Raw genomic sequence first — 24,821 nt, 5'->3', positions numbered from 1 at the left:
AGAGCCTCTTGGCCGAGACCGAGAGACTTGCTGGTTCCAGGAGTCTGAGGAAGTCTTTGTTCAGTTATTAGCTGACCACTAAGCCAACCCAGCAGAGACTTCAGTGCAATAATCATTATTAAAGTAAAATGGAACAGAGGGAAGCCTGTTGTTCACCAGACCTTGTAGAAGGAAATTCTTGGTCCACCCAGCTATGGTCTTTGTAGCTCTGCCTGGATAGTTCCTATCTCTTTCAATAGTCTGAAAGGGCAGGAAACTCATATGGGGCTGATGTCTTGTTTGTTGTTTTTAAGGCAAGATAAAGGTAGTTTATGAAATTTTTTAAAAAGGATTACGTTAGAAGTGATTCTGTTGGAAATGCGACTTCACTTCTGCACCTCAGTGATGTCCCAGTTTGCTTCTTCATCACTCTGAGTTCTCCTTGTGGATGACCTATTCCCCTTCCTTGCCAGACTGTCTTGTATATACCCTCCCCATGTTACCACTCTTTGCTTCTGTTAATCCCAGCTTCTCTTCTGGCTTTCATTTGCTTCATCCATGTAGCTTTACCTGGGGCTGGCTGTGGCCCGATGCACTGCATTCTGGGAGTCCATCTTCTATGGGGAGAATCAGGAAGAATAGAGATGGTAATGACCTTCTTGCCGGCCCGAGAAGGGCTGAAGAGCAAGGGGACAATTCTTTGGCTACCATTTTGGTCAGGGCCATCCCAAATGAAACAGCACAGTTCTCACAGGCTTTAAGGGGCTGTACTAATTTGACCAGATGGCTGGGCCGTGACTCACTGAGACAGGGTTGGCGATAGAGAAATGTTTTTTTTTTTTTTTTGGCCGGTACTAAAAAAAGACCCAAGGCTTATATCCATACATGCTGTACATTCATCCAGTGCCGCCCTTCCTCACCCCTACCAAGGGAATGCCAGACAGCCTGCCCCTTTCCCGCACTCCTCTCGAGCTCCTCATTTTCTGACTCTGTTTCTAGGCTACCCTGGATGTTCATTTTAACCTGCTTTCTCCTGCCTGTGAGGGGTAGAGAATAGGGTGGGAAGGTACACAGTGTGACTTACACCACCTCAGTCCACACCTCCTGGGGATGGCCTGACCTGGGTGGTCATTTTTAGCCTGGTATTTCCTGGGCTTGGGCCAGGGGCTGAGGCCAGAGGCAGAAAGGCTAAGATGGCACAGGTTCCCTGGCAGATTCGGCAGTGATGAGCTTTCACTGGGGAACAAAATGGCTGCCTCATTTCCAACCTCTTCAGGTTTGAAATACTGCCGGAGACTCTAACCTTAATGATTAAAACATCCTGAGGAGAAAAGCTACTTAAATCCCAGAAAGATTGGGCTTCTGTGATAAATTTCAAGAAAGGTGGTATCCCTGGGTAGCTGTGTTTCTAAAATTACAACTTCAAACAAATTGTAACTTCAATTTGCACAAATTATACAAAGTATAACTTCAGCCTCCAACCAAGTATTTTTGAGCAGGTGAACCTGTTTTTATGATCAGATAGGAACATTTATATTTAGGAACATTTATTTCTGTGAAAACAGCATGCTCCTGCCTTAGAAAACAAAGCCAAAAGAAAACAATTCGTCCTTTCAAGTGGGTTAAACATATCTCACAATGCCATTTTTACAGGAAAACGGTTCCCCTGGGGCTCTCAGGGACTGCTTTGGGAGAGTCCCTGCGGCTGCTTGGAGCTGCACAAAAGGGCCCCCGCTCTCTCTGAGCTCCCTTCCCTGTAGGGGCTGGGGAGCCTCCAAGAGCTCCTATACTATCAATTTGATTTCTCTGGTTACAGGTTAAAATACGTTTTTGTGGGCTAGTTTGGAAACTTGTTTACCACCTATAATCTTATTTTCTTCAAGAAAATTGCTTAAAGAGAACTTTTGAGATAGCCCCCTTCGTAAGTCAGTCTTAACTCTTTCAGCAGACTCTTTCCCCCACAGGTGGTACAAAAGTGAATTTTACCTCATCCCACATTATGTGGTCTTAAGTTCTGGGAGTCTGGCCCATGAACCTGCAGCATTTAATTCTGTTTTATTCAGTTACTTTATCTTGAGAGAGAACCACAGGCCTCTGTGAATCCCAAGAACAAGCTATTTTTACCTCCAGCTTCAAGATCCTTCTTTGCAGAAGTGATATGTGAATAAAATGGCAATTAAAAGGACTATGAAAACATCTGGGCTTCCAGCTGAAATCTTACATTTTCACAGCTGTGTAATCTTTCACATTCGTCACAGCCCCTTCCAAAGCCACTGGCTGCTTGAAACCTCACAGTGTTCCCGTGATGTGGGCAGGAGTGGGGTATGCAAGCATTAGCTATTACCGTTTCACCTCGACACACTCTTGCTAGAAGCTAGCTAAGTGGCTATGAACAAAAAAGACCCCATGACGAAAAGATTCTGAAATGACTGTGACTAAGTATTCAGAGATGGTGCCAAATGGGACTGCAAGAAAGGGAAGGTGAAGATAGGTGGTCAAAAGGATTTTGAGGCCTCGTGAGTATCTTTGTTCCTCAAAGAAAAGGATTTGCTTCCATGTGCTTCAAGCCAATGACCTTTCACCTTCAGTACAGAGGTAATAATCAGTAAGCCACAGAAGCAAACCCAGTCCATTACATTTTGCCGTAAATTTCTCTCCTTTTCTTTCAGTTTTATCCAAGTATGAAAACCAGATTACTATTTTTGCTGACTACCTAGAAGAATTTCCAGATACAGATGAGCTGGTATGGATCTTGGGGAAACAGCATCTCCTCAAAACGGGTAAGGTTTGGTAGCATTTGTCTGTGAGAACCCACATGAGGTGGGTGCCCGAGGTTAAGGACCTACCCATTTTTCCACGTTGGGTTGGTGGAGAGTGACTTTGGTCACCATTAATGCCACTCCTGGGTGGATACAGACCCTGTAGCCAGGGGAGTTCAAGCCTCAGACCCCTTGCTTGCATGGGTCCCTTCCAAGGCCCCGAGAGTCCCTAGCAGGGAGTTCGCATGGTTATAGGTGTTAGTACAATTTGAGAAAAGTCAGATATATTTTTATTCTTCTCTTTAAAGGAGAACTCCTGAATTCTGTAAGCTGTGGGTTTCAAACTCCTAGTATCACTAACCAGTACTTAGTCAGCAATGCCTGGGCTACATACTTCTCATTCCCCTTGTGTCCTTTTCTGTCTAGATTCAAAACGCTGCCACCTAGGGGACTTCTAATCAGCCCATGGCTGTCAGAAACTCTCAGACACTAAGGAGTCTTGTAATTGTCGATCTTCCACTGACTGTTAGCACTGTCTCAGTGTATTCTGAACTTTTAGCCACTGGAGCTGGTTGGAGAAGGGGCTGGGATATTTCTTCCCCTCCCTTTATATACTTATAGATTGGGGAAGACCTTTGCACCTAACACTGCTAACAACCCAGCACCCAGATGAAGCCTGAGCTTGGAGGGAGTCAACTCTGCTTTTTCTGTTTATCTGAGGAGAGATCCTCTTTGAAGGCCCCAGCATAGAGGAGGAGATAGGAAGGAGCTGATCACAATGCAAGAAGTGCTTTAAAGAAAGACACAAAAGCGCTTGTGATGTTCTGTATCCATTTAGATGACAAATGCCAGTTGCAGGAGGTAGTACAGACAGGGATCTCTCCTTTTTAGTTAAACATATGCAATGCACACACATATGTGCCCCCCGCAATACTCCCCCCTTAGTTTTAGATAATGGACAGTGGGTACCGGTAAGGGATCCAACCGTCATCATTCAGGCAGGGGCTGATTGCCTTGCTAGTGGGTTATCCTTGCTTTTCCTATTCCTTGTCTCTTGGCCATGACCCCAGTGTTAGTACCTGCCAGGGCCATGTTGCTCAGTGAGAAGGAGACAAGGAACCACCCGGCCAGTAGCTCTGGTCAAAACCTAGGTGAGGAGAAATGCTGAAATTACTTGGCTAAGATGAGATTGGGGTTCCTCCGAACTTCCCTAGCCCCCTCACAGTAGAATTGACTGGTTATTTGAAAATGAGTTGGCTTTCTGCTGGCTCAGAAATCAAAGGCAGATATCTGTAGATGGGATATGGTGATTTAATTGCAATTTCACATTTAATTACAGAAAAATCTAAGCTGTTGTCTGATATAAGTGCTCGCCTGTGGTTTACATACAGAAGGAAATTTTCACCAATTGGTAGGTATATCATTTGTTGTGCTGTGCTTTCTTCCTTGTAGATAACTTGCCTGAGGTTATCAGTGCCTTTACAGAAACCTCAGAATTAACAGCTCGCTGTGCCAAAGAGCGTGCTTTAGGGGACTAGTTGAGTCTTAAACTTTATTCGAAAGTTTCATTGCCAAAGTGCCTCATCGTGTATGGTTCCTTGGCGCTAAGGTGTTGCGCCAGTATACTTCTGAGTCCAGCTCCTAGTGTTCAGGCGCCAGATTATATCCCTCATTTTACTTCCAGGAGCACGGAGAAAGTCAACCTTCTAATTTGGGTAATATTTACTAAATTATAATCCACTTCTTTGTGGAGCCACATGATCATTAAAGACAATTATGCCTTGAAAGAAAGAAAAGAATTCCTTTGTTTTCTTCTCCCTATGAAATGAAAGCACCTTGCCTCTGGACGATGAATTATTATAGATTTCCTGGGAACTAATTATAGGCTGTTAGAGTAGCAGCTGCCGTCTAGAAAAGCAGGACAGGTCAATAAGCTAAGCAAATAGGCTCCCTTTAGAGAAAATCTAAGCTGTTTGCGAGTAGGGTGGCCTATTCCTGTATCATGGCCCTGTAGGAAAAGCGTATCAAATCCAAATGGTAGCAGCTGTTCTCCTAAGAGAAAAGTCTGTCTGTCTGATTTTGATGCAGTCCTGGACCTAGTAACTGGAGTGAAATCCTCCTTTCTGATAAGTGCCCCAAACCCAAGTCCACATAGACGGTGTTTGCTCTCCACAGGAAGTACCGAAGCAGGAAAACAAACAAAAGAACGATTTTTAGTGCCCAGTGGTTTTGAACTGTTAACTTTCTCTAGGTGAAGAGATCTTCACAAGGCTCGAGAACATTTGCAGTTCAACTCTGACAATGTTTTGGCAATAGACAGTCTCTTCTTTATGTGGGCTTCCCTGCATCCTTCCTGTACTAATGTGGCCTGTAATTCCACCATTAGCAAGAGGCAAAGGGCCTCCCCTGCCAGTTGACGGGTTGGTCCAATCCTCCCCATCTTACTGTAACAACTCTCCTTCAGTCCCCACAACCAAAGGAAAAGGGTGGTCCCCTATGGCCCACGTGTCGTACAAGGCTAATGACCCTCCTTAAAATCAGTCTGGTGAGATGGTGCTCATAGCATCGTTTTCCACTTCCATGTTGGGGGGACGGAAAACAATGAAAGCAGACTGTCTCCTCTGCTATCCAAGTTATCTGATTTCACTGGTACCTTGAAAAAGGATATTGAGCTCAGGCTGGCCACGTACGTGGGATTCTCGTTACATCGAGCGTTTGTAAAGCGGAACCCACTGTCTTCATTTATTAACTGGTCTAAGGCCTTTTAAAGATGTGGCCCCATTTCTCATTTATTAGTAGCATTTTTAATGACAGCCATGCACATAACACCGGATATTTACATCATCCTGAATGGGTTGTAGAACCCTTTCACAGGTATTTTCTCCTTCAGTGTTTACAAATCCCCCAATGGTAGGCGTCAGGGTATGTGCTGTTGTTCCCAATCTACAGTTGAGACTTGGATCAGGCACCTAGAGACAGTCCTTCTGATGCCTAATCTAGGACTCTTTCCTCTATTTTATCTTGTCCTCCTTGCTGTTCAGATCTTCCTAATGTATATTTAGCACAATCAAGAGCCTTCCAGATCTCTTTGACCTCGCTGATGATTCCCTTTGGTAGTGTTGAATCCTTAACTAAGGTTAAGACTGGCTCCCCTGAGAAGTGAGCCGAGCAAAGCCAGGTTTGGTCTGGCAGATAATGATAAGGCATGGGTTAGTGTCGGTAGTCATACCCGGCAGTCATCTACCACAACTGTGTGCACACTGAGCGAGAAGTCTCCAAGCAGGGTTTTTTCATTTGTTGGTTTTGTCTTTGGCCATAGAAAATGTTTCGGTTAACTCTGCATCACCTTTGCAAGTCCCACCCTCTAACAAACCCTGTTTGCTGTCTCTCTCGCCTCTCTTTTCTGAGTCTGTGTGTCTGTCTGTGTTATGTGATTGCCACATACGCTGATGTTTCAGGAGGGCAATTTAGGGAACTCACAGTCCTTCCCGTCCATTTTGCCAACAGGGGGAACGGGCCCTTCATCAGATGCTGGCTGGGGATGTATGCTCCGCTGTGGACAAATGATGCTGGCTCAGGCCCTTATCTGCAGACACTTGGGAAGGGGTGAGTGAAATGTGTCCTCCCTCAGAGGCCTCTGCAGTAGCACTGCCTGCTGGTGGCCTAGCATCAGGGCTGAGCTACAGGAATGCTCGATTACAGAGCTGAAGGTCCTACAGTGCTCTCTGCAAGCCGCCGTGGCGGGGCCGACAAGTCGCTAAAGCCTCCCACGAGAAGGAAACAGCCGGCATTTCCTTGTGACTCACCAAGCCGGAGAGTTATTTTCCTGGGACAGAATTGAACAGGGAGGCACGTGTGTCATTTAGAGTTTCCATCTTCGCTATTGTTCCAGGGAGTCCTTAAACAGGTCAGATAACAAAGGGAGCAGGAAGAAGGGTGTGGCGGGCGGTCTGTTTCTTGACCTCGTTTAAAATGTCTGCCTGGTGACGGGTGGAAGTGACCTAAAGGAAGTGCCTGATGAGGGAGCTGGCACTATTTTGGTTTGGGTTCGCTGAGAATGTCCATTCGGTGATGAAGGAATCCTTAAATTAGTTGTCTCAGGAGGCCACTTCATTAAGAACCTTCCGGTCATCTTCGTTGAAGCCCTCGAGTCTTGCTTTCTTAAGCCATGTGCGTGCTTCCCAGTGGGCATCTGGAGGATGACCTCTGCTGGGTGCCTGTGCAGGCACTTGGGTGAAAGCCGGGTTTGACCTGGGGATGAGGGAGGAAAAGGACCCCTTGGATGATATCGTACCTGCTGAGCTCGTTGGCTTGGCTCCCTGAGATTCCCTCCTCCCCCCAGTGCAGCCTCACGCATCCTGCTGCAGTTGCCAGAGCAGACGGTGGCATTGGGGGGGAAGGTCTGGGGAGGTTTTAGGGCTTTGAGGCCTTCTCTTCACCTGCTTTTCCTGGGGAGTATCATAATTCCAGTTTTACAGATGAAGAGATTGAGGCTCAAGAAGTCAGGTGACTTGCCCAGGGTCAAACAGCCAAGAAAAAGCATGGATTGGGGAATAGAAGAAGGCAGGCCTCCCGACTCCTTGTCCAGTGATGTCTCTACAGTCCTCATCTGGCTCGGAGCAGATCCGTTCCCTTTAACTTCCGTGTATACAAATCACAGCAAGGTGATTCTCCCGGAAGTGAATTTTGTGGGAAGCCAATGAGGAAGACATAAAACCCCACAGTCAGCAGTCTCGGTTGTTTGAACAGAAAAGCAAACAGCGGGGAGAATTTGGAAATCGATCTTGCAGCTCAGATACATTCAAAGATGTAATTTTGTAAAGAAGCATTTTGGAATGCTTCCTGTCCACTTACTTCATAGTTAAGGTGAAGTGCTCACTTATCAGTGTCATCAGTCAATATTTAGTGGTACTTAGCAGCCAGCTAATCAGGATTTCCCCAGACTCGGACAATTCGGTAGCAAATGGAAAAAGAAGAAAAGTTGGATGTGGTTCACCTTCTGAAGACTGTGCTGGCTACGAAGTTTAAACTTCGGTTTCAGAACTATTAGACGCAAAGAGATCAGAACACTATGGAGATAATGGCCTTTAACTTCAAGAATACTTCAGTCGTGAAGTTATTAAACTCTCTTTAAGACTTCAGGAGAGAAATTCATGTATCGGAAGCCAAGTAAGACCCAGAGAGCTGTCCCATGGGACAGAGTTCCTAGAGCTGAGGGAATGGGAGAAACACATCCTGTCTACAGCAGTCATTATGGAGAATTTTTGCAGTTGTCCCAAGTCCTGGGATAAGCAGGCTCTGCGGCACTTGGGGGGCCATGCCTGAGGCACAGAGGGGATTCCTATAGACGTGATTATTTGGGTTTTGGTCACAAAGAAACCTTGAACACTTGATAGCAAAGGTATTTGTTTTTCCAAAGGTCAGTGTGAACTTTTTCAAGGTTGTGTAAAAGTGGCAGCGTGCCATTGTTTTCTTGAGCTTCCTTAGTTGTGAATTGTGTCTATTCCCCTGCGCACTGTTGTGTGTCTGAATAGCACTTCCCCCATGAGACTCTTTTGGCAACGCTGCCAAAATGTACGGACCGAAGTCGTTGCTGTCTGTGTGGTGATGAGACAGTATGGCGACAGGGTGATATAAGGATATACTTCCGGGTTTTGTGGCGACCTCCTGCTCTTGGAGTAGCTGACCAGAAACGCCTTTTCTGACCTTGTTTTTATGTAATATTTATCTAGCTTCAGCCCTTGGGCTTAGTCAGTTCCTTGGTCAGCTCGTTGTTTTGCTTTTACTTTACACCCACTGAGGCTTTGAAAGTAATGTCTCCAGATGTCTTTTTCATCAAAATTGAAGTTACTTAGGAATGTTCTAACTCGACGGCCCCTGCCTTCTAGCTGCAACTCTTCTAGCTGTAACCTCGTAGTTACAGTAAGAGTGCGGAAAGGTAATAAGTAGTTATAAAAATGACTTTAATTCATTTTTTTCCTACAAAGACTGGAACTGGGAGAAACAAAAAGAACAACCCAAAGAATACCAACGGATCCTCCAGTGCTTCTTAGATCGAAAGGACTGTTGCTACTCTATCCATCAAATGGGTAAGGTCACATCGGTAGTTTTAAGGCAATGTTTGTACCTGCTGCTTTCATCCCCTGCCTTATATGTGGCTCTGCGAAGTTGTCTATCTGCTTAATTATTTATGCAAAAAATTAGGAGCTTGTGGAATGCTGAAAGAACTTTTGCTAACGTCTTTTTTTTTTCCACATAAAAACAGCACAAATGGGTGTAGGAGAAGGGAAATCAATTGGCGAATGGTTTGGACCAAATACAGTTGCACAGGTGTTAAAGTAAGTAAGAGTCTGGCGTCTGCCTTGCTGTACTGTCTCCTATGCCGCCCCCTTCTGCCAACTCAGTGTCCCCTCAGTCTAGCTCTTCTTGCCACCCCACTGAGCTGCCAAACATCTGTACCATTTTGCTCAGACAGTTCTTTGAGATGGGCGCGTGCAGACATCTGTTCTGGTAGATCAGAGTTGTTTTCGTTGGTACCGGTAGATGGGGAAGCACCTCGGACTCATTCAGTATCTGTTCCCTCTCCAGGCTGGTTTTCACCTTCCAGGGAACCATCAGCCTGAGGGTCTCTTTGAAGCCGAAAGGCTAATAATACTAAGTGGCCGAGGCTGAGCCAGCCTAGGCAAGACCTGGACTCCCAGCCTGTAGAGTTTGAAAGGCCTCATTCATTCATTCCTTCATTATTTACTGAGTGGCTCTACCGTGCTAAGTGCTGGGTATACGGAAATAAACTAGACACAGTCCTTGCCTCGGGGAGCTCACTACCTATGGGAGGAGACCAACTCCAAGGGAGTCTTGGGATCCATTTATCATCTCTTAGCAGACTCCAAGTACCCCAGCATGGTACTTTTGCTGTGGGTCTGTTAAAACGCAGAATTCACCCCCCCCCAGCAAGAGGCAAGGTGGAGGCTCTAAGACTGACGTTTCAGAAGTGAATGGGGTGAGTGGCATCAGCGCCTACACCTGCAGGCCTCCTCACCTGTTGTCCCTCTCCTTCCCGACGCCTGCCACTGAATGCAAGCTCCCGAAGGGCAGAGATTGTATTTGTCTCATTCACTTCCTTAATGCCAGCACATAAAACTTCCTGGCACACACAGGGGCTCGTAAATACTTGAAGGATGAGTGAAGACGGCATCCAGAATCTGGGGCCGGATTTAGGCATCAGAAGGTTAAAACCATCTGGACTCCTTGGGTGTAGCTTGCTTCTTCAACTCCTGGGCTCTCCGGAGGATGATGGTGGGACCCACTCCATGGAAAGTACCGAGGGGGCCCTGTTTCAGTTATTAGCCAGTCTTCACTGAAGCAGAATGCTCTGGAAATGTGCTCATGAGGGGAGTAGGCTGGATTTCCCAGGGACCCAAGTGAAGTCGGTATCATGGCTTTACTCCTTGCTAATGGTACCACCCCTCTGAGACCACTTTCTTGCCTTGGCCCATAGTTCCTTTGGGGGTGCATGGTTGAATTTGCTGACGGAAGATCTGGCAGTATTTCAGGAGCCAGTGTGGGAACCCAGGATAGACCGTGTAGAAGATGAATCAGAAGGGCCGTTGCCGGGCCCCAAACCCAGCCTGAAATGGTTGGCTTTTTACATGACGTCTCTCAGAATTTGCTTCTTTATTCTGAATTTTGAAGTTCTCAACAACAGAGAAATGGAAACATACATTTTTTAATGATTTTTTATTATATTATGTTAGTCACCATACAGTACATCCCCGGTTTCCGATGTAAAGCTCGATGATTCATTAGTTGCGTATAACACCCAGTGCACCATGCAATACGTGCCCTCCTTACTACCCATCACCGGTCTATCCCATTCCCCCACCCCCCTCCCCTCTGAAGTCCTCAGTTTGGGAAACATACATTTTTAAAAGAATTTAAGTGGGCCCTAATTCATTGTGATTGCTACCATTAACAACAGAGTATTAGTATATCAGGGAAAGGTCCTACATCAGACGAAATGAAATGAAAGTGTAATGGTAATTAACCTCTTCCTGGGAGCTACCTTGGTCAGGAAAAGAATTTTTTTTTCTTTTGTCCAGCAAGACTGGTCTTTACCCAAGATTCCCAGAAGTACCCAGGTTAAACGTGCCCTCTTTCAGATGGGCTAGAGGGAAACAGAACGGAGATATGGTCATGGTGCTTTACTCAGAGCCCAGATGATCTCTCTGTGAAAAGGTTTTCTTTCTAACCCCTTCTGAAGTCACACAATTCAGCATGCTGTCTCTCTTCAGCTGTTGACCAGCGAGGCCCCACCCCAAGGCCACCTGCAGCCCGAGTTTCTTGAACAGCGTTTGCACTGCACATGGGGAGGGGTGTAAGAGAGCGCTCTCTCTCTGCATTTTTCTGGGTCTTATTCTCCATATTATCCATGCTCCCAAATATGTGTGTGTATGTGTGTATATTTATATTTATTTATATTTTTATAACAGTTTCCTTTTTTTTGAGAAAAAAAACAGTAAGTCAGAATGTCTTTTATTTGGGAAGAGAAAAAATAAAATCTCTTGGGAGCAGAAATGTTGGTACCTTTTCTCTTTCACCCAGCAGGAATGAGATCATCTTGTGAGGTAGATTTTTCCATTTTGTAAAGCAGGGCTTTATTTTTTCAGGGTTTGAAAACAGTGACTCTGTGGCATTCCTGAGGGTCTTGGACGTGGAATGTTCCAGAGCTCTCGGTCAAGGGGGCCAGAGCTTGACCCGGACCCTAACTTCTCTGTGGCTCAGTGTTTGGTGACTTTAGGGACACAGGGCATGGATTGTACTGCTCCCTGCTGATGTTGCCATCTTCCCCAATTTTGACCTCACTGTGTGTTGCTTTGCAGAAAACTTGCTTTATTTGACGAATGGAATTCCTTGGCTGTTTATGTTTCAATGGATAACACAGTGGTCATTGAAGATATCAGTGAGTCCCTAGCCTGCTTACTTTCCCAGGTGGTGGGTGGTTGAGGTCCTTCCTCAACATTCAGAAAGTGTGTATGTGTGTGTGTGTGTGTGTGTGTGTGTGTGTGTGAGAGAGAGAGAGAGAGAGAGAGAGAGAGAGAGAGAGACAGAGAGATAGACACTGACCTTGGCCTGCTCCAGCAAAGTAGGGAAACTTAGGGGAGCACAGGACTCTGGTTAATCATTCCCTGTGCCTTTTCTTCTCTTCCCTTTCAGCTTTCTGAAAGGAAGAATACAATGAGAGGGTCCTCTCTCTCTGGAAAGGCCCAGACCCTTTCCCTGTAGGATACTCAAAGTGAGGATAATCAGTTAAACCATCGACAGGTGTTCTGCTGAGACCCCATTTTCCCAGCCCTGTCCTCTCCACCATGGGGTTAGAGTAACCAAAAGATACAGCCCCTGTCTCAGAGGTCCTTGCAGACTAGTTGAGAAATAAGAATTTCTCAATGAGCCCCTAATATCCGGCAGGAGGTGAGTGCTCAGTTGCCAGAAGGAAGAGAAATAAGGGCCGGAGGAGAGGCCTGGGCTTCCTGTGGGAGGCGGGGCAAGCTGGCCCCTGGTGGCAGAGGGGAGGGGGCTCCCAGGCAGGAGATGAGGTGGCCCTAAGTTTTGCCCTGGGCATATCTTGGGTGACTGGATACCCCTTGACCCAGTTCTCTTATCTTCCTTTTCTAGAAAAAATGTGCTGTGTCCTTCCCTTGAGTTCCGCCACAGTGGGTGAGAGCCCCCCCGACACTCTGAATGCTTCGAACCAGAGTAAGGGCACCCCTGCCGGCCGCCCAGCCTGGAAACCCCTGCTGCTCATTGTGCCCCTTCGCCTGGGCATAAACCAAATCAACCCTGTCTATGTTGATGCGTTCAAAGTAAGTCACTCCTTTTCCCGGGCCCATTGCCGCCTGCCCATCACACCGCCATGTGAGCACGGAGATCCGTGAGCAGCAGTCCACAAGTGAGTTGAGAATCTTGCGTTCTCTTTCCCTCTAGGAGTGTTTTAAGATGCCACAGTCTTTAGGGGCATTAGGAGGAAAACCAAATAACGCCTATTATTTCATAGGATTCTTAGGTAAGAAAAGAGGACTCACAAGTAAGTTGTCACGGGCTAGGGGAGGGCGGGCAGAAGGTTTGCACGGGAGCCCAGGCAATTCTGGCTAGGGGGCCCTCATCTCGCCCAGAGGGGCCGTGGCCTCTGGTCAGCTCATCCTGTCTCTGGCCTGATCGTGGAGAGTAACACGTCTCAGTGCCCGATGGAGAGCAGGTCCATCTCGATAAGATGGTCCCACAGCTGCTTGCCCGCTGGACCACCTCAAGGGCACGGCATCATTTTAGCATCTCTCTCTCCTTTCTGTGGGGCCCAGAGGGGCAGGGTGTCGCTCCCCTGGCATTGTGGATCCCCCTTTTCTTGGGGCTTGGGAATTCGGGCTAGGAACCATCCTCTGACTTCCCAGGTCCACGCAGCTGGGCCTGCTGCCTCATCGTTCAGAGCCATGACCAGGTAGAATTGACAGGAGGCAAAGACAGAGCTACCCTTTTTCTGGTAATGGGGGCTAAGCCTTAAAACCACTAACGTTCCTAATGCGGATCCTAACAAGCAGCCCAGCATTCTCTTGCCTCAGTTGAGGCCTCTGGAAACCTAGCCCCCGTGTACACTAGCTGTGATCTGAGTCATTTAAAGCCCTTACACCAGGCAAACTAGCCCGGTGCTTCTCAGACTCTAATGTGTGCCTCGAGGAATCTGAGCTTGGATTACAAGGGAGAGCCTTGGATAGGCAAGGGGAACCAGAGCAGGCATGGGGAGTGGCATGAGCGATGTGCAGAGGAGAGGGCCAAGTGGGCTCGGCCACCCTCCCGCCCCATGCCTTGGAGATTCAGAGAGCTGAGGCGGCGTGGGAACAGACATCCCTGGCCCTGTACTCCGTCTCCCACTTGCCAGCTGTATGATGGCAAGTAAAGAATATCCACTCTTTTGTCTCAGTTTCCTCATGTGGAAAACAGGGCCAAGGCCCCTGGCCGCCTGTCAGTAGTAGAGCGTGTGACTCTTGCTCTCGGGGTCGTGAGTTTGAGCCCCACACTGGGCATAGAGTTTACTGTAAAAAGCAAAAAAAAAAGAAAACAGGGCTCATCCCTGCCTCGCCATGCTGTCACCTCAGAGGAGAGCACTCAGCAAGAGCAGGGCACATGGCGTGCACCCAGTGAAAGGTGGCCCCACCCTTCCTGACCCCAACACTTGTCTTTCCTTTGCTGGCTCTTCTCTTTTTTGAGGTGAGGGTTTCTCCACCTTGGCCTGAGCTCTCGCTATTGCTGCCATCTATTGGTCGAGCCTGAGAACTACAGCTTGATGGATCGTTGGCAAACCAGGGAAGCATTTATTTTTCTCCATACAAAATCCAGTCTTTGGAGTCCTGTCAATGTAGATGCCTTCCGCTTCTAAGCTTTTGGGTTTCTCTCAAAGAGAAGGTTGCAAAAATCAATTTTCTCTTTTGCTGTGCTCGAGGCCAAGGCAGAAACAGATTGGAAAATAATTTCAGAGGGACCTCAAGGAACAATGTATGGGGTTCCCGGGGGCCCTGGCCTCCCTTACCCCAATTTACCCAGAAAGAGTTTGCCAAGCTGGTGTAGCCCCCCTGTTTCGTGAGGCCACTGGATCAGGGTGACTTTTGTGGAGGTTGACTACTCATTAAAGGGGCATGGGCAATCCTCACCTCCCCAGACAGGGGTTTGCACAGTTCCCATTTGCCCATTGCCTTTCATAAATCTTTTGCTTCACCTTGATTTGAGGCCCCAAAGTCCTCCCGAATCCCCTTTTCTGACTTACCCCCTTACTGCATTAGGGTGGGGGTTCCAGACTGGTCGAATGTCTGAAGGGAGGGAACAGATGAGAACTGCCATTTGCTGAACAGCTGTCTTGTGTCAGGGACCCTGCAAAGTCCCACCCCCAGATAGATAGATAGATAGAGAACATATATACACATACAGGTATAGATAATCCGAAATAGAGATATAGTTATAGATTATGCGATACCCCCGTGAGTTAAAGCTTACCATGGTGAAACTAAGAGTTAGAGGGATTGTTGCCCAAGGGCACCCAACTAGAAAGTAGCCAAGTCAGCATTCAATTCCAATTTGGCCATCTCTGCCTACCATGCCACATTGCTTCCCGAGGGCCCTCTTTCCCGGTGGGAAGCTGGGAAAAGCTCTCGATGTGTGACACTATGTCTAGGATGAGAGTCTGGCTTGTCCGATTTTGCCTGCTTAGACAGGAGATGTTTGTCCCCTGCACTTGGGTGAAGGTTGCCACTGGAGATCCATAGCGTGAGCCCCGTGTCTGCAGATGGTTGACCAGACTGCCTCTTGTTCTCAGGCCTAATTAGATACCTTGCTTTGGTCCCCACATCACTTCTAGGACTTTTTAGGGATTCTACTGTATCTCTTTTAAGCACTCTCAGAAACAGCGCAGCCTGCAAAGCTCCACGATACACACACACACACACACACACACACACGGAAAGAGCCAGAATTGGAGAGGATGCTCTTACTGTCTAACTATTCCCAGCACCTTAACTTGAAACACTCTGGCAGAATGCTTGATCCTAATCCTGCTCTGAATTTCTATTTTCTTGTGCACAACTTCCTTTTCTTCTTACTTTTCTATGGTCATAAGTAGGCTTCCTTCTGAACATCCTGGTTGTTGCTTTTCTTTGTGACTTGCAGCTTTTCGGGGTATAACGATCTCACCCACCTGTGGTCTAGGGGAAACATATATGTCTGTGATAGAGACAAGTTAAGCTATTCATCAGGCATCGGAAACACGTTCTCTGCTGACGGAAGCATTTAGATGTGGCCTAGCACAATCCTGGATGCTATTCCAGGGAGGGTCTTGGGGGCCATCTCTCCCTAGCCCATCCTCCTGCCTTGGATGGATCTCTCTTTGATTGCCTAACCCAGTCTAGAACGCAGAGGCCTAGCTGGTCCTGAGGCCAGGCCAGTGAGTTTGGGGTGCCACTTTCACCAACTCCGATGAGCATTGGAGGGCCTCTCAGCCCTTTGAATATCAAAGTAGAGGTTTTATTATCTCAGACTCCTCCCAGGTCATTACTGGGCTGGGTTTTTTCAACTTAATGAAGCAATGGCTTTTCTCCCCTTTGTGCAGGCCCATCATCTCACAGTGAATTTCCTCGGTGAGATGTATCTGTACTGGTATCAAAGCGACCAGAGCAGCGCTTCCTACTAGGAATCGCAAACTTGCTAGCTATCAAGACCAGCAGTCAGAGCCCCTCTGTAGCAGAGTCAGCGTTCCCGTTTCTTTGGGAAGGCCAAGGCCTTTTTTTCTTACCAGACGTGCTCTCTGACCACAGGTCTGAGAACCAATGGCATGGAGTGAGATGCTTCCCACTGTGGAAGGAGGCAGGAAGCTCCCCAGTGGCACCGGGGCTCATGCCCTGGGGATTGTACCTACCACCTCGTTGCTAACTGCTGCTCACAGAGCTGCCATGTCATCTGTGGTCTCTCATTCGCACATTTTCTCAACCCCGTCCCTCTCCATTTTTGGTCTTGGGCTTTGAGGACACGTAAATGCTAGGGTGAGTCTTCTCATTGAGTGATTGGAGTTGGTTTCTTTTAAGCATGATCACCCAAGTTCAGGCTTTCTGTCATCTCATTCCCATTGTCACCAAAGGGAGGGGTTAAGAAAACCAGAGCACCTCCTCCCCCCTGAGGGACAGCAGGAGGGCCAGGGCCGGTGGTTCTTTCTAGATTAAGTGTGTTTCATTCCAAACAGGCGATGAGCTCATTTTCTTGGACCCTCACACAACCCAGACTTTTGTTGACACCGAAGAGAATGGAACGGTTGACGACCAGACTTTCCATTGCCTGCAGTCTCCGCAGCGAATGAGCATCTTGAACTTGGACCCTTCCGTAGCGCTGGTGGGTATCTGAAGGTTGGGTGGGCCGAGAGATACGATGCCACCCTGTTACAGATTGGTTCCCTGGGAGCTCTCCAGGTTGGTAGGTAGAACGGCAAGAGTATGTTCACTCACTGTGCCCCGACCCCTGAGAGGTACATAGTATAGTGGGGAAGGGATGGACCCTGAAGGCAAACTAAACTACTAGAGTTGGAATCCAGGGCCTGCCACTTACTAGCTATGGGCTTAGGGGGAGTCCTTGAACTTTTCTGAGCCTCTGTCTTCTCATCCCTAAAATGAGCAAAACAATACTTCCTTCAGGGTTGTGGGAGGCATACCGTGCATATAAGGCACCCAGCATAGTGCGGGCACATCGTAAGCGTTCTGTAAACGTTGGTTATTGTTAGTGTTACAGTCTTTCCCCTTTTACTTCTTGCACCCTGATTACGGCCACCCAGGCACAGGGAATAAGGCGGGACATAGTTAGGGAGGGATCAGGGGGCAAGACCTTCTGGGCGGATAGCGCTCATTTCCCTGGGCACACGATCCAGGAAGATGCAGGGTTTTCCCCCGGAGGTGTGACTACCGTCCACACACGCTGAACGGACAGCTGCCTGTGAAGTTACTGGTGCTTCTGAGGCCTGTCTGCTCCTCTCTTCCAGTTTAACCCGATTGTCAGAGCGCCAGAGACTGAGAGCGGACAAGAGTCCTGCTCTTGTTCTGGACCATTCTTTCATTACTGTGGGATGGCTCTGAGGCTAGGGAAGGAGCTGGATGATTCTCTTTATTCTAACAGATCATTTCCTTTGGGTCAAAGCCTTCTTATTATGTACTGCCTCTAACAAAAAGTACTATTTGCCTTTCATTGGTTGGTTTAATCGACTGTTCTTTACGGATGTGTCTTTTTGCGTACCGAGTGTAATGGAATTAACCCCATACTTTGGAGATTGGTCTTCAAGTTACTCTATCTCGCAGTGTGAGGGGAGGGGGACAGGGAGGGACAAGGATAGGGAGGGAGAGAGGGAGGAGGGGAAGGGAGAGATGGGATGAACGAGTAAATGCGTGTGTCCAGGTAAGGCAATGACCCTGGAGAGGGAGCAAAGCAGCCGTTGTGCTTCGTTATTGCTGGAAGACGCATCTAAAGCGAGCGGCCCACATCCCAGCTCTGGGCCAGTGGCACCATCTTGCAGTACAAAGGGCCTGACTCGGTGCCCCTGACCAGTTCTAAGTTATATTCTCTTGCTTTTCCCCCCCAAGGGATTTTTCTGCAAAGAAGAAAAGGACTTTGATAGCTGGTGTAGCCTTGTGCAGAAGGTAAAGACATGTGTTTTTCTTTGTCTTAAAAGCAGAAGTTATTCAGTAGGATCCCTTTTCAGGACTGCTTCACGTAGTGACATGAATCTAGCCTGATAGGATTGTATTGCAAGAGAAAAACTAAGATATGGGGAATTATGCCTAACTCTGGGGGAAACCAGAGCAAAACCTTTGTTTGAAATATGCGTAGTGTGTCAAGTGAGTGATATTTTTAGCTATGTAATGTCTCATCTGATTATGCCTACGAGTCACATGAAATATGCAACGAATATTCCACCATTTTCACTTAAAAATGCTAATTTCACATAGTTCGGCCTAAGTTTTTCCTCATTCTGTTCATAGTGCTGAGATGGTTGAAGGAACCAAACTGCTGTTGTATTTGTTTCGTGGTCTGTTTACAGTTTCATATAGTCCATGATGTAGTTTTTAGGGAGCTTGTCTTTCTCTTAACTGTCTCATTTCTATATAACGTAGGCACGCTGCCATTAAAGGAAACGCAATTTGCAGGCATCTGTGTAAACACTAAAGCCAGATATTCTCTCTTCTCGGTATTTTGTGTAAAAGGGTATTTACTGTTTTGCTGGCTCACCAGTTTTTGTATCTGCCCCCCTCATCCTCACGTCTAACACATGCCAAGTATGTGGGAGACATTGATAAATGCTTGTTGAAAGAAGGGCGATTACAGGGAGTAGTTGAAAAGCACCCTGGATGGGGTGGCAGGAGACATGCTGTTCTCCTGTGTGGAAAAAAAAAAAAGAAAGAAAAGGAAAGGAAAGGAAAGGAAAGGAAAGGAAAGGAAAGAAAAGAAAAGAAAAGAAAAGAAAAGAAAAGAAAAGAAAAGAAAAGAAAAGAAAAAAAGAGGTTGGGGAGATGGGAGCCCAGAGCTTCTTGCAAGTGTAAGGAGGGCAGATTTTTTCTTCACAAGCGAACAGATAATTGACGCTAATGTCCCTAGCTGACTCTGCAACCCTAGTTAATCATTGGCTGGGACACAATGGAGAATTCTTTTCTAGAGGCAACACTTAACCTGTCAGAATGCAGCGAAACTCTATTCACATCCCATGTAAAGTTTGAATGAAAGCTCTCTGGTAAGACTGTGCCATCTAAATTAGGACATAACAACACAAGTGTTGGACTAAAACCAGAACCATGCCAACACAATGTACCAGGATCCTCTGGGGGCAGATTTCCCGTAATTAACACACATTTCTTTGGAGCCAACCCTTCAGGAATGGCTCGGCGCTGAATTGAGTTAGGCCAGGACAGCTGGCCTTCCATCAGATACTCCCTCCAGTGTCTTTCCTTCCTGGCCGACCAGAGCTAGAATTGAAGGGGGCTGGGTCTTCGGATGGGTCGAGTAGAGGATGGGCACATTAGCTAGGGCTTTGTTCTCACCTTTCAACAACCAGGCCACCCTTGTAGGGTTTGGGATCACAGATGGACAACCGGACTGAATGTGTTGTCAGTTTAACATGTTTACAACTGTTTCTGTGTGTCCTCAGGAAATTCTAAAGGAAAACTTAAGGATGTTTGAATTAGTTCAGAAACATCCATCGCACTGGCCTCCCTTTGTTCCTCCAGCCAAGCCAGAAGTGACAACTACCGGGGCAGGTAAGCCATTGTTCCGGGGCTCTTGGGTAGCGGCTGTTTTATGAGACCGAAGCAACTGTGGCTCACGCTTTCCGTGGAATGTACAGCTTCTCCTCAGCTGGCCCGAACGAGGAATGGTGTCCCTGATGATTTTAACCTTCCGACAAACTGATCTTTACCAGTTTCAAAGCCTGATAGTAGAAGAAAATGAGCTCGAGGCAAAAGGGCCATGCAAAATCAGAAATGATGAGAACGTGTATTCAGGGTCTGGCTCAAAAAACAAATCAGGGGCCAGGGGTGATTCAAAAGGTACCTCAGAGACCCCAGAGCCTCATCCTCATCCCTGGGATTTAAAGTGTGGAATGAGCTCAATTATTTTGCTTCTTTCTAGAGAATCTCTAGTACTTGTCCGTGGTCCCACCTGCGAGTCTCCCCCACACAAGCTTTTCTGTAGCGAAACGATTAGAAAATGACTAGCCTCTAACTACTGAGTAACCGTACTGACCGCTTCAACCCGAGTGTCAAGCTTTCTTCTTTCTCATTTCCATATTCCGATAGAATTCATTGACTCTACTGAACAACTAGAGGAGTTTGACCTGGAGGAGGATTTCGAGATCCTGAGCGTCTAGGATAGCGGAAATGCGACTTGGAGGTCTGTCTTCCATCCGGCAGCAGAAGAACACAAACCCATTACATGAGACTTCTCTAGTCAGCAAGTGCCTGATATGCCAACAGCATACAAACTTGATAGCAATCATGACTGAGCCAATTACCATTTCTCAGAAAACAAATGATAACAACCCTTCCCCAGAACGAACTAGAGCAATCATGGAACTTAGGAGCAGAAAGATTAGGAGTCGTCCCTTGCTTCCCAGCTTGTCTTCCCTGGCCACAGCGAGTCTTCAGCTACTGAAACGAGGAGATGGATGTCTGGAAGGCAGACAGCAACTCCCACCTTGCTTCAAGCACCAGCAGAGGGGAGATGGGTACCCTGTGCTTCTTCACCCTTTCAGGACTGACTTCTTTGGGGCTAAATACTAAGAAGCAATCTGTTCTCTTGCTCTAATAATAAAGTGATTGCATCAGGGAGAAAAAGGTCTTATTAAGTTATTCGAATATGTATTTTAAATGGTTATAATTCAGATCAAAAATTTGTCTGAGAAATTCATCAAATGCGCCCTGGTTGATCTCCTTCTTGTCGGAGGGAACCGTACTACCCGATGGGTCACTGTCGCCATCCTTACTGATGTTTTTGTCAGATGTCACCCTGTCCTTCAATCAAGTCATGATCACTTTATTTTTAGTTGTTTATTTATTTAAAAACTTTTAAAATAGATTTTATTTATTTATTTGAGAGAGAGAGGGAGCATGGGGCAAAGGGAGAGAGAGAAGCAGACTCCCCACTGAGTGGGGAGCCCGACACGGGGCTCGATCCCAGGACCACCGGGATCATGACCTGAGCCGAAGCAGACCCTTCACCGACTGAGCCACCCAGGCGTCCCAAGTCACGATCACTTTAAATCAGCGGTGGGCATACCTTTCCTGTGAAGGGCCAAATAGTAAACACTTTCAGTTTTGCAGGCCATGTGGCCTCTGTCACAGCCACTCAGCTCTGCAGTCAAAGTGCAAGAGCAGCCGTCACCAGCGTGCACACGAATGAGCCTGGCTGTAAGCCAATAAAACTTTATTTACAAAAACAGGTGGAGAGCTGGATTTGGCTTGCAGGCTGTAGTTTGCCAATCACTGACTTAAAGTTGTTGATTTGGGGGAAATAAAAAATGGTGTTTGACTTCCACTTCATTCTGGTTGACGGCCATAATTAGAAAAAACTATTCATGTGGTGACATTTAATCTGTGCAGCAAATGCAATTCCAAACCGTTTCAGGATGAGCAACATAGCAAATCTTAAAGCACACGTTCATCAACTCGGCTTTGCTAAACCCTCTTTTGTGTGGCTGCACCTCAAGCCCGAGCGGTGTCTTCCCATCTTCCTCTCCTTCCTTCTTTTTTTTTTTAAAGATTATTTTTATTTATTTATCCGACAGAGATAGAGACAGCCAGCGAGAGAGGGAACACAAGCAGGGGAAGTGGGAGAGGAAGGAGCAGGCTCATAGTGGAGGAGCCTGACATGGGGCTCGATCCCATAACGCCGGGATCACGCCCTGAGCTGAAGGCAGACGCTTAACCGCTGTGCCACCCAGGCGCCCCTCCTCTCCTTCCTTCTTAACTTGGGTGCATTTCACCCCCCTCGTCCACCAAGTCCCGACGAAGGCCAGTAACCACTAGCTTGACAGCTAGCACCAAACCAAAGTTGTTTTGTTTTGTCTTGTTTTGTTTGTATATGTAGGAATATTAGAACACTTGTTTCCTTAAATTCCATTTTGTTTCTGTTTTTTCCAGTAGGTAATATGTTCCAGTGGTTCGAAAATCAAAAAGTGCAAAGTGGTATGCAGTGAAAATGTCTCTCCCTCCCACAGGTCGGTTCCCTTCCCTGAATGCTCCCAGCGTCATTGCTTTCTTGTTTATCCGTCCAGATGATGTATTTTATACATATACAAATATATGCATATATGTCTTGGATTTGATTTTAACAACTTCAACATTTCCCTACTTTTTAAAAAAAGATTTATTTATTTTTGAGAGCGAGAGAGAGCACACACATGCATGGGGGTGGGGTGGAGGGGCAGAGGGAGAAGGTGAGAGTCTCCAGCAGACTCCAGGCTGGGCGTGGAGCCTGATGTGGGGCTCAGCCTCACGACCCCGAGATCACGACCTGAGCCAAAACTAAGAGTCGGACGCTTAACTGACTGTGCCACCCAGGCGCCCCAACATTTCTCTGCTTTTGATTTATCTATAAAGGATCCTGAAGCCCCAGAAGTTTGGAAACCCATTGCTGGAACTCTAGCATGGATGGGGCTGAAAGCAGTTGCAGGCATATTTTGAAACAAGTTGTGGATTTGTTGCTTTCTGCCCTTTGGCTTTAATTGTATTTTTCCCACCTCCGTGTTTTGTTGTAAAGCTCAGCTTGCGGTAGCAAGCTCTGAGGGGGACTCAAGAATTCTAGCGAGATGGACTTCGGAAAAGTATTCATCAGAGAATGTCAAAAGAGTCAAATGTTGATGTTTGATTCCTTTTATTTGTAATGTACAAAGCTGACAGCATGCTTGTAACTCAGGAGGTGAAGGTAACAAGAATTCAGATTATACTGATTATGCTTTCTCTGTGTTGGCACGGTTTACATAATATTTAAGGAAACAGAATCACCTGGAAGGAACTGCTTCATGTTAACACAGCTAAGTATTCTGGGAAACGGATCATCAGAGGAAATGGTTAAAACACATCCCCCTGCAGAGAATATAATACACTTTAGAGTCAACTCAGGCTTGCCTTAGGTCTGCCAACTGCTAAGGAGAGGAGGGTGCTAGATTTGTACGAGGTTTAACAACGTATTAAAATGGTTTCACAGGCTACCTGTGAAAGAGCAATTGGATGGACATTTTCACGGAAAGTCTCTAACAACAGCCTCAGAACGTAAAGGACCCAGCACACCGCAGCTTCGATTTGCCCCACTGCACACATCTGGATGGCATTTGGAATAAACAGGGGCCTCTGGGAAACTGGGACAAGGGCTTTGCCTTTTTTTGTTCCTGGAGTCAAAAGCAAAATTCACACCTCCTTACCCATCCACCTCTCCACCCGCCAGCCTGGGAGAAAGGGCTGTGGTTCTCATTTCCCTTTACTGCCGGCTGCATTTGGTGCCTCCCCTGCCCTACTGTGGACCGGGCCAAGTCCTAGGTCTCTGGCTGGGGAGGGAGCCAGCAAGGAGGAAGCGGTTCGTCAGGGACCGTCTGAAGTTACCGAGCCCCTCCTGAAGCACTCTGGGGCGCAGCGGTGCTCACTCTCCAAGGAATCAAAGCTCATCCCGGGTGGTGGGCGGGTACCCCATTCCAGGTCCGCCACCTGCCTAGACACAGTGGGTGCCCTGGACGAGTGAGAGCTTGCCTCATGCAGGCTGGAGCCACCCGCGAATGCTTGGCCAGAGAACGAACTTTCTGAATGTGGAAACACCGGCTTCTGGTTTAAGCCAAATAACGTGTGGTGACCTCTGGGCAGAACGAATTGACTTCTCAGCTATCGTGAAGGGCTTCTGATCAAGGCGGTGAGGAAAGCTAGTCGTCTAAGAAAGCAGTCGCCCAGCAGGTCTTTCTGAGGTAGCCGTGAGTAAGCACGCGAACATCCGAACCAAACGGTAGCACCAGGTTGAAATGGGACAGCAGACCTCAGTTGGGTGGGCTCACCCCTCGGGCCTGAGGGTCGGGGTGACCGGTGTCCGGTAGCCCAGCCCACAGGAGACGCCAACGTACAACTTGACGGAGGGGCAACAGGGCGTAGGCCTTCCTTCTTCAGCTCGTTCGGGTCTGTGAGGTGACCGTTGTGTGGGGGAGGGCAGGGCAGGGGGCAGGGGTGGCGGGTGCCACCCTACAGGCTTTTCATACACACCTGGCAGCGGCTGACCCGGGTGTGGAGCTGCCCGGCCTTGAGCGTTTCGGATGCCGGCTCCTCCCCAAACTGCTGCCTCTCTTCCACTGTGGTCAGCCAGAAACTGTACTTGTTGGCGAAGTAGTGGCAGGTGCCCCGGGCCCCGCTGCACTCGATGAAGGGCGTGGCGCGGAAATCCTCCAGGCAGGAGCCGGGGGAGACCAGCGACTGGCCGCCGCCCTCGGCGCCCGCCGCAGTGTGCTGAAACAGACAGGGTCAGGCGTCGGCGGCGGGCCCTTGCGGAGCTCTGGCAGCTCGGCTCAGCGCCAGCACCTAGCCAGCACCCCCAGAGCTCATGTTAGACGACCAGGGGCTGCTCGTCCTCCCTTGTAGCTCCGCCCCAAGCACCCTCCTAACCCACTGCGCTTGGGTGGCGGGGACCTCTTGGCCAACATCCCCCCCAAACTGCCGGCGTCCCACTGAGTTCCGAGGTGTGTTCCGTGGCTCCCTGCCAATCCCTGCGGGCAAGTAAGTCTGAGAAAGGCTGGATGAAGGCAGATTCAGTAGGTTTTAGAAGGCGGGTCTTCTCCGAGCCCTTGTCTACTCCAAGCCCTTGGGGGTGAACCCCAAGAAGAGAAAGAGCGTGAGCGCAGTACTTCACCAAGTGGCTAAACCCGGGGCCCCTCCCCCGGCCTATCTATGAATAGCGCTGGCTCTGCAGTTACCTTCCTTAGAACGTCTATCGGTTTTCGATCTGTACCACACCCTTTAGGGCAACATACAGCGTTTGTTGCTTGCTGAGCTC

General features: G+C 47.9%; 2 protein-coding genes across 6 annotated transcripts in view; one reads left to right on the top strand and one right to left on the bottom strand.

Moving 5' to 3' along the window:
* Positions 1 to 20,632, top strand: part of ATG4A (autophagy related 4A cysteine peptidase) — a 54,395-nt gene extending 33,763 nt beyond the window's left edge. For all 3 annotated transcript variants that reach the window (XM_045786276.2, XM_045786277.2, XM_087859879.1), the window contains 12 exons: positions 2,649 to 2,759; positions 4,078 to 4,149; positions 6,246 to 6,344; positions 8,726 to 8,827; positions 9,004 to 9,076; positions 11,618 to 11,697; positions 12,411 to 12,598; positions 12,720 to 12,798; positions 16,510 to 16,655; positions 17,891 to 17,947; positions 19,450 to 19,558; positions 20,096 to 20,632. In XM_045786276.2, coding sequence (XP_045642232.1) covers positions 2,649 to 2,759; positions 4,078 to 4,149; positions 6,246 to 6,344; positions 8,726 to 8,827; positions 9,004 to 9,076; positions 11,618 to 11,697; positions 12,411 to 12,598; positions 12,720 to 12,798; positions 16,510 to 16,655; positions 17,891 to 17,947; positions 19,450 to 19,558; positions 20,096 to 20,166 — 1,187 coding nt within the window. In that variant the 3' untranslated portion in view covers positions 20,167 to 20,632. The remainder of the gene's footprint in view (positions 1 to 2,648; positions 2,760 to 4,077; positions 4,150 to 6,245; positions 6,345 to 8,725; positions 8,828 to 9,003; positions 9,077 to 11,617; positions 11,698 to 12,410; positions 12,599 to 12,719; positions 12,799 to 16,509; positions 16,656 to 17,890; positions 17,948 to 19,449; positions 19,559 to 20,095) is intronic.
* Positions 20,633 to 22,659: 2,027 nt separating this feature from the next.
* COL4A6 (collagen type IV alpha 6 chain) overlaps positions 22,660 to 24,821 on the bottom strand; it is a 263,291-nt gene continuing 261,129 nt past the window's right edge. For all 3 annotated transcript variants that reach the window (XM_087859876.1, XM_087859878.1, XM_087859877.1), the window contains one exon: positions 22,660 to 24,277. In XM_087859876.1, coding sequence (XP_087716002.1) covers positions 24,017 to 24,277 — 261 coding nt within the window. In that variant the 3' untranslated portion in view covers positions 22,660 to 24,016. The remainder of the gene's footprint in view (positions 24,278 to 24,821) is intronic.

The sequence above is a fragment of the Ursus americanus genome, chromosome X (genome assembly GCF_024610735.1).
Source record: "Ursus americanus isolate L20-20 chromosome X, mUrsAme1.1.p, whole genome shotgun sequence".
Classification (NCBI taxonomy): Eukaryota; Metazoa; Chordata; class Mammalia; order Carnivora; family Ursidae; genus Ursus; species Ursus americanus.
The sequence above is the reverse complement of the archived record's forward strand: the minus strand, read 5'-3'. Positions and strand labels throughout refer to the sequence as shown.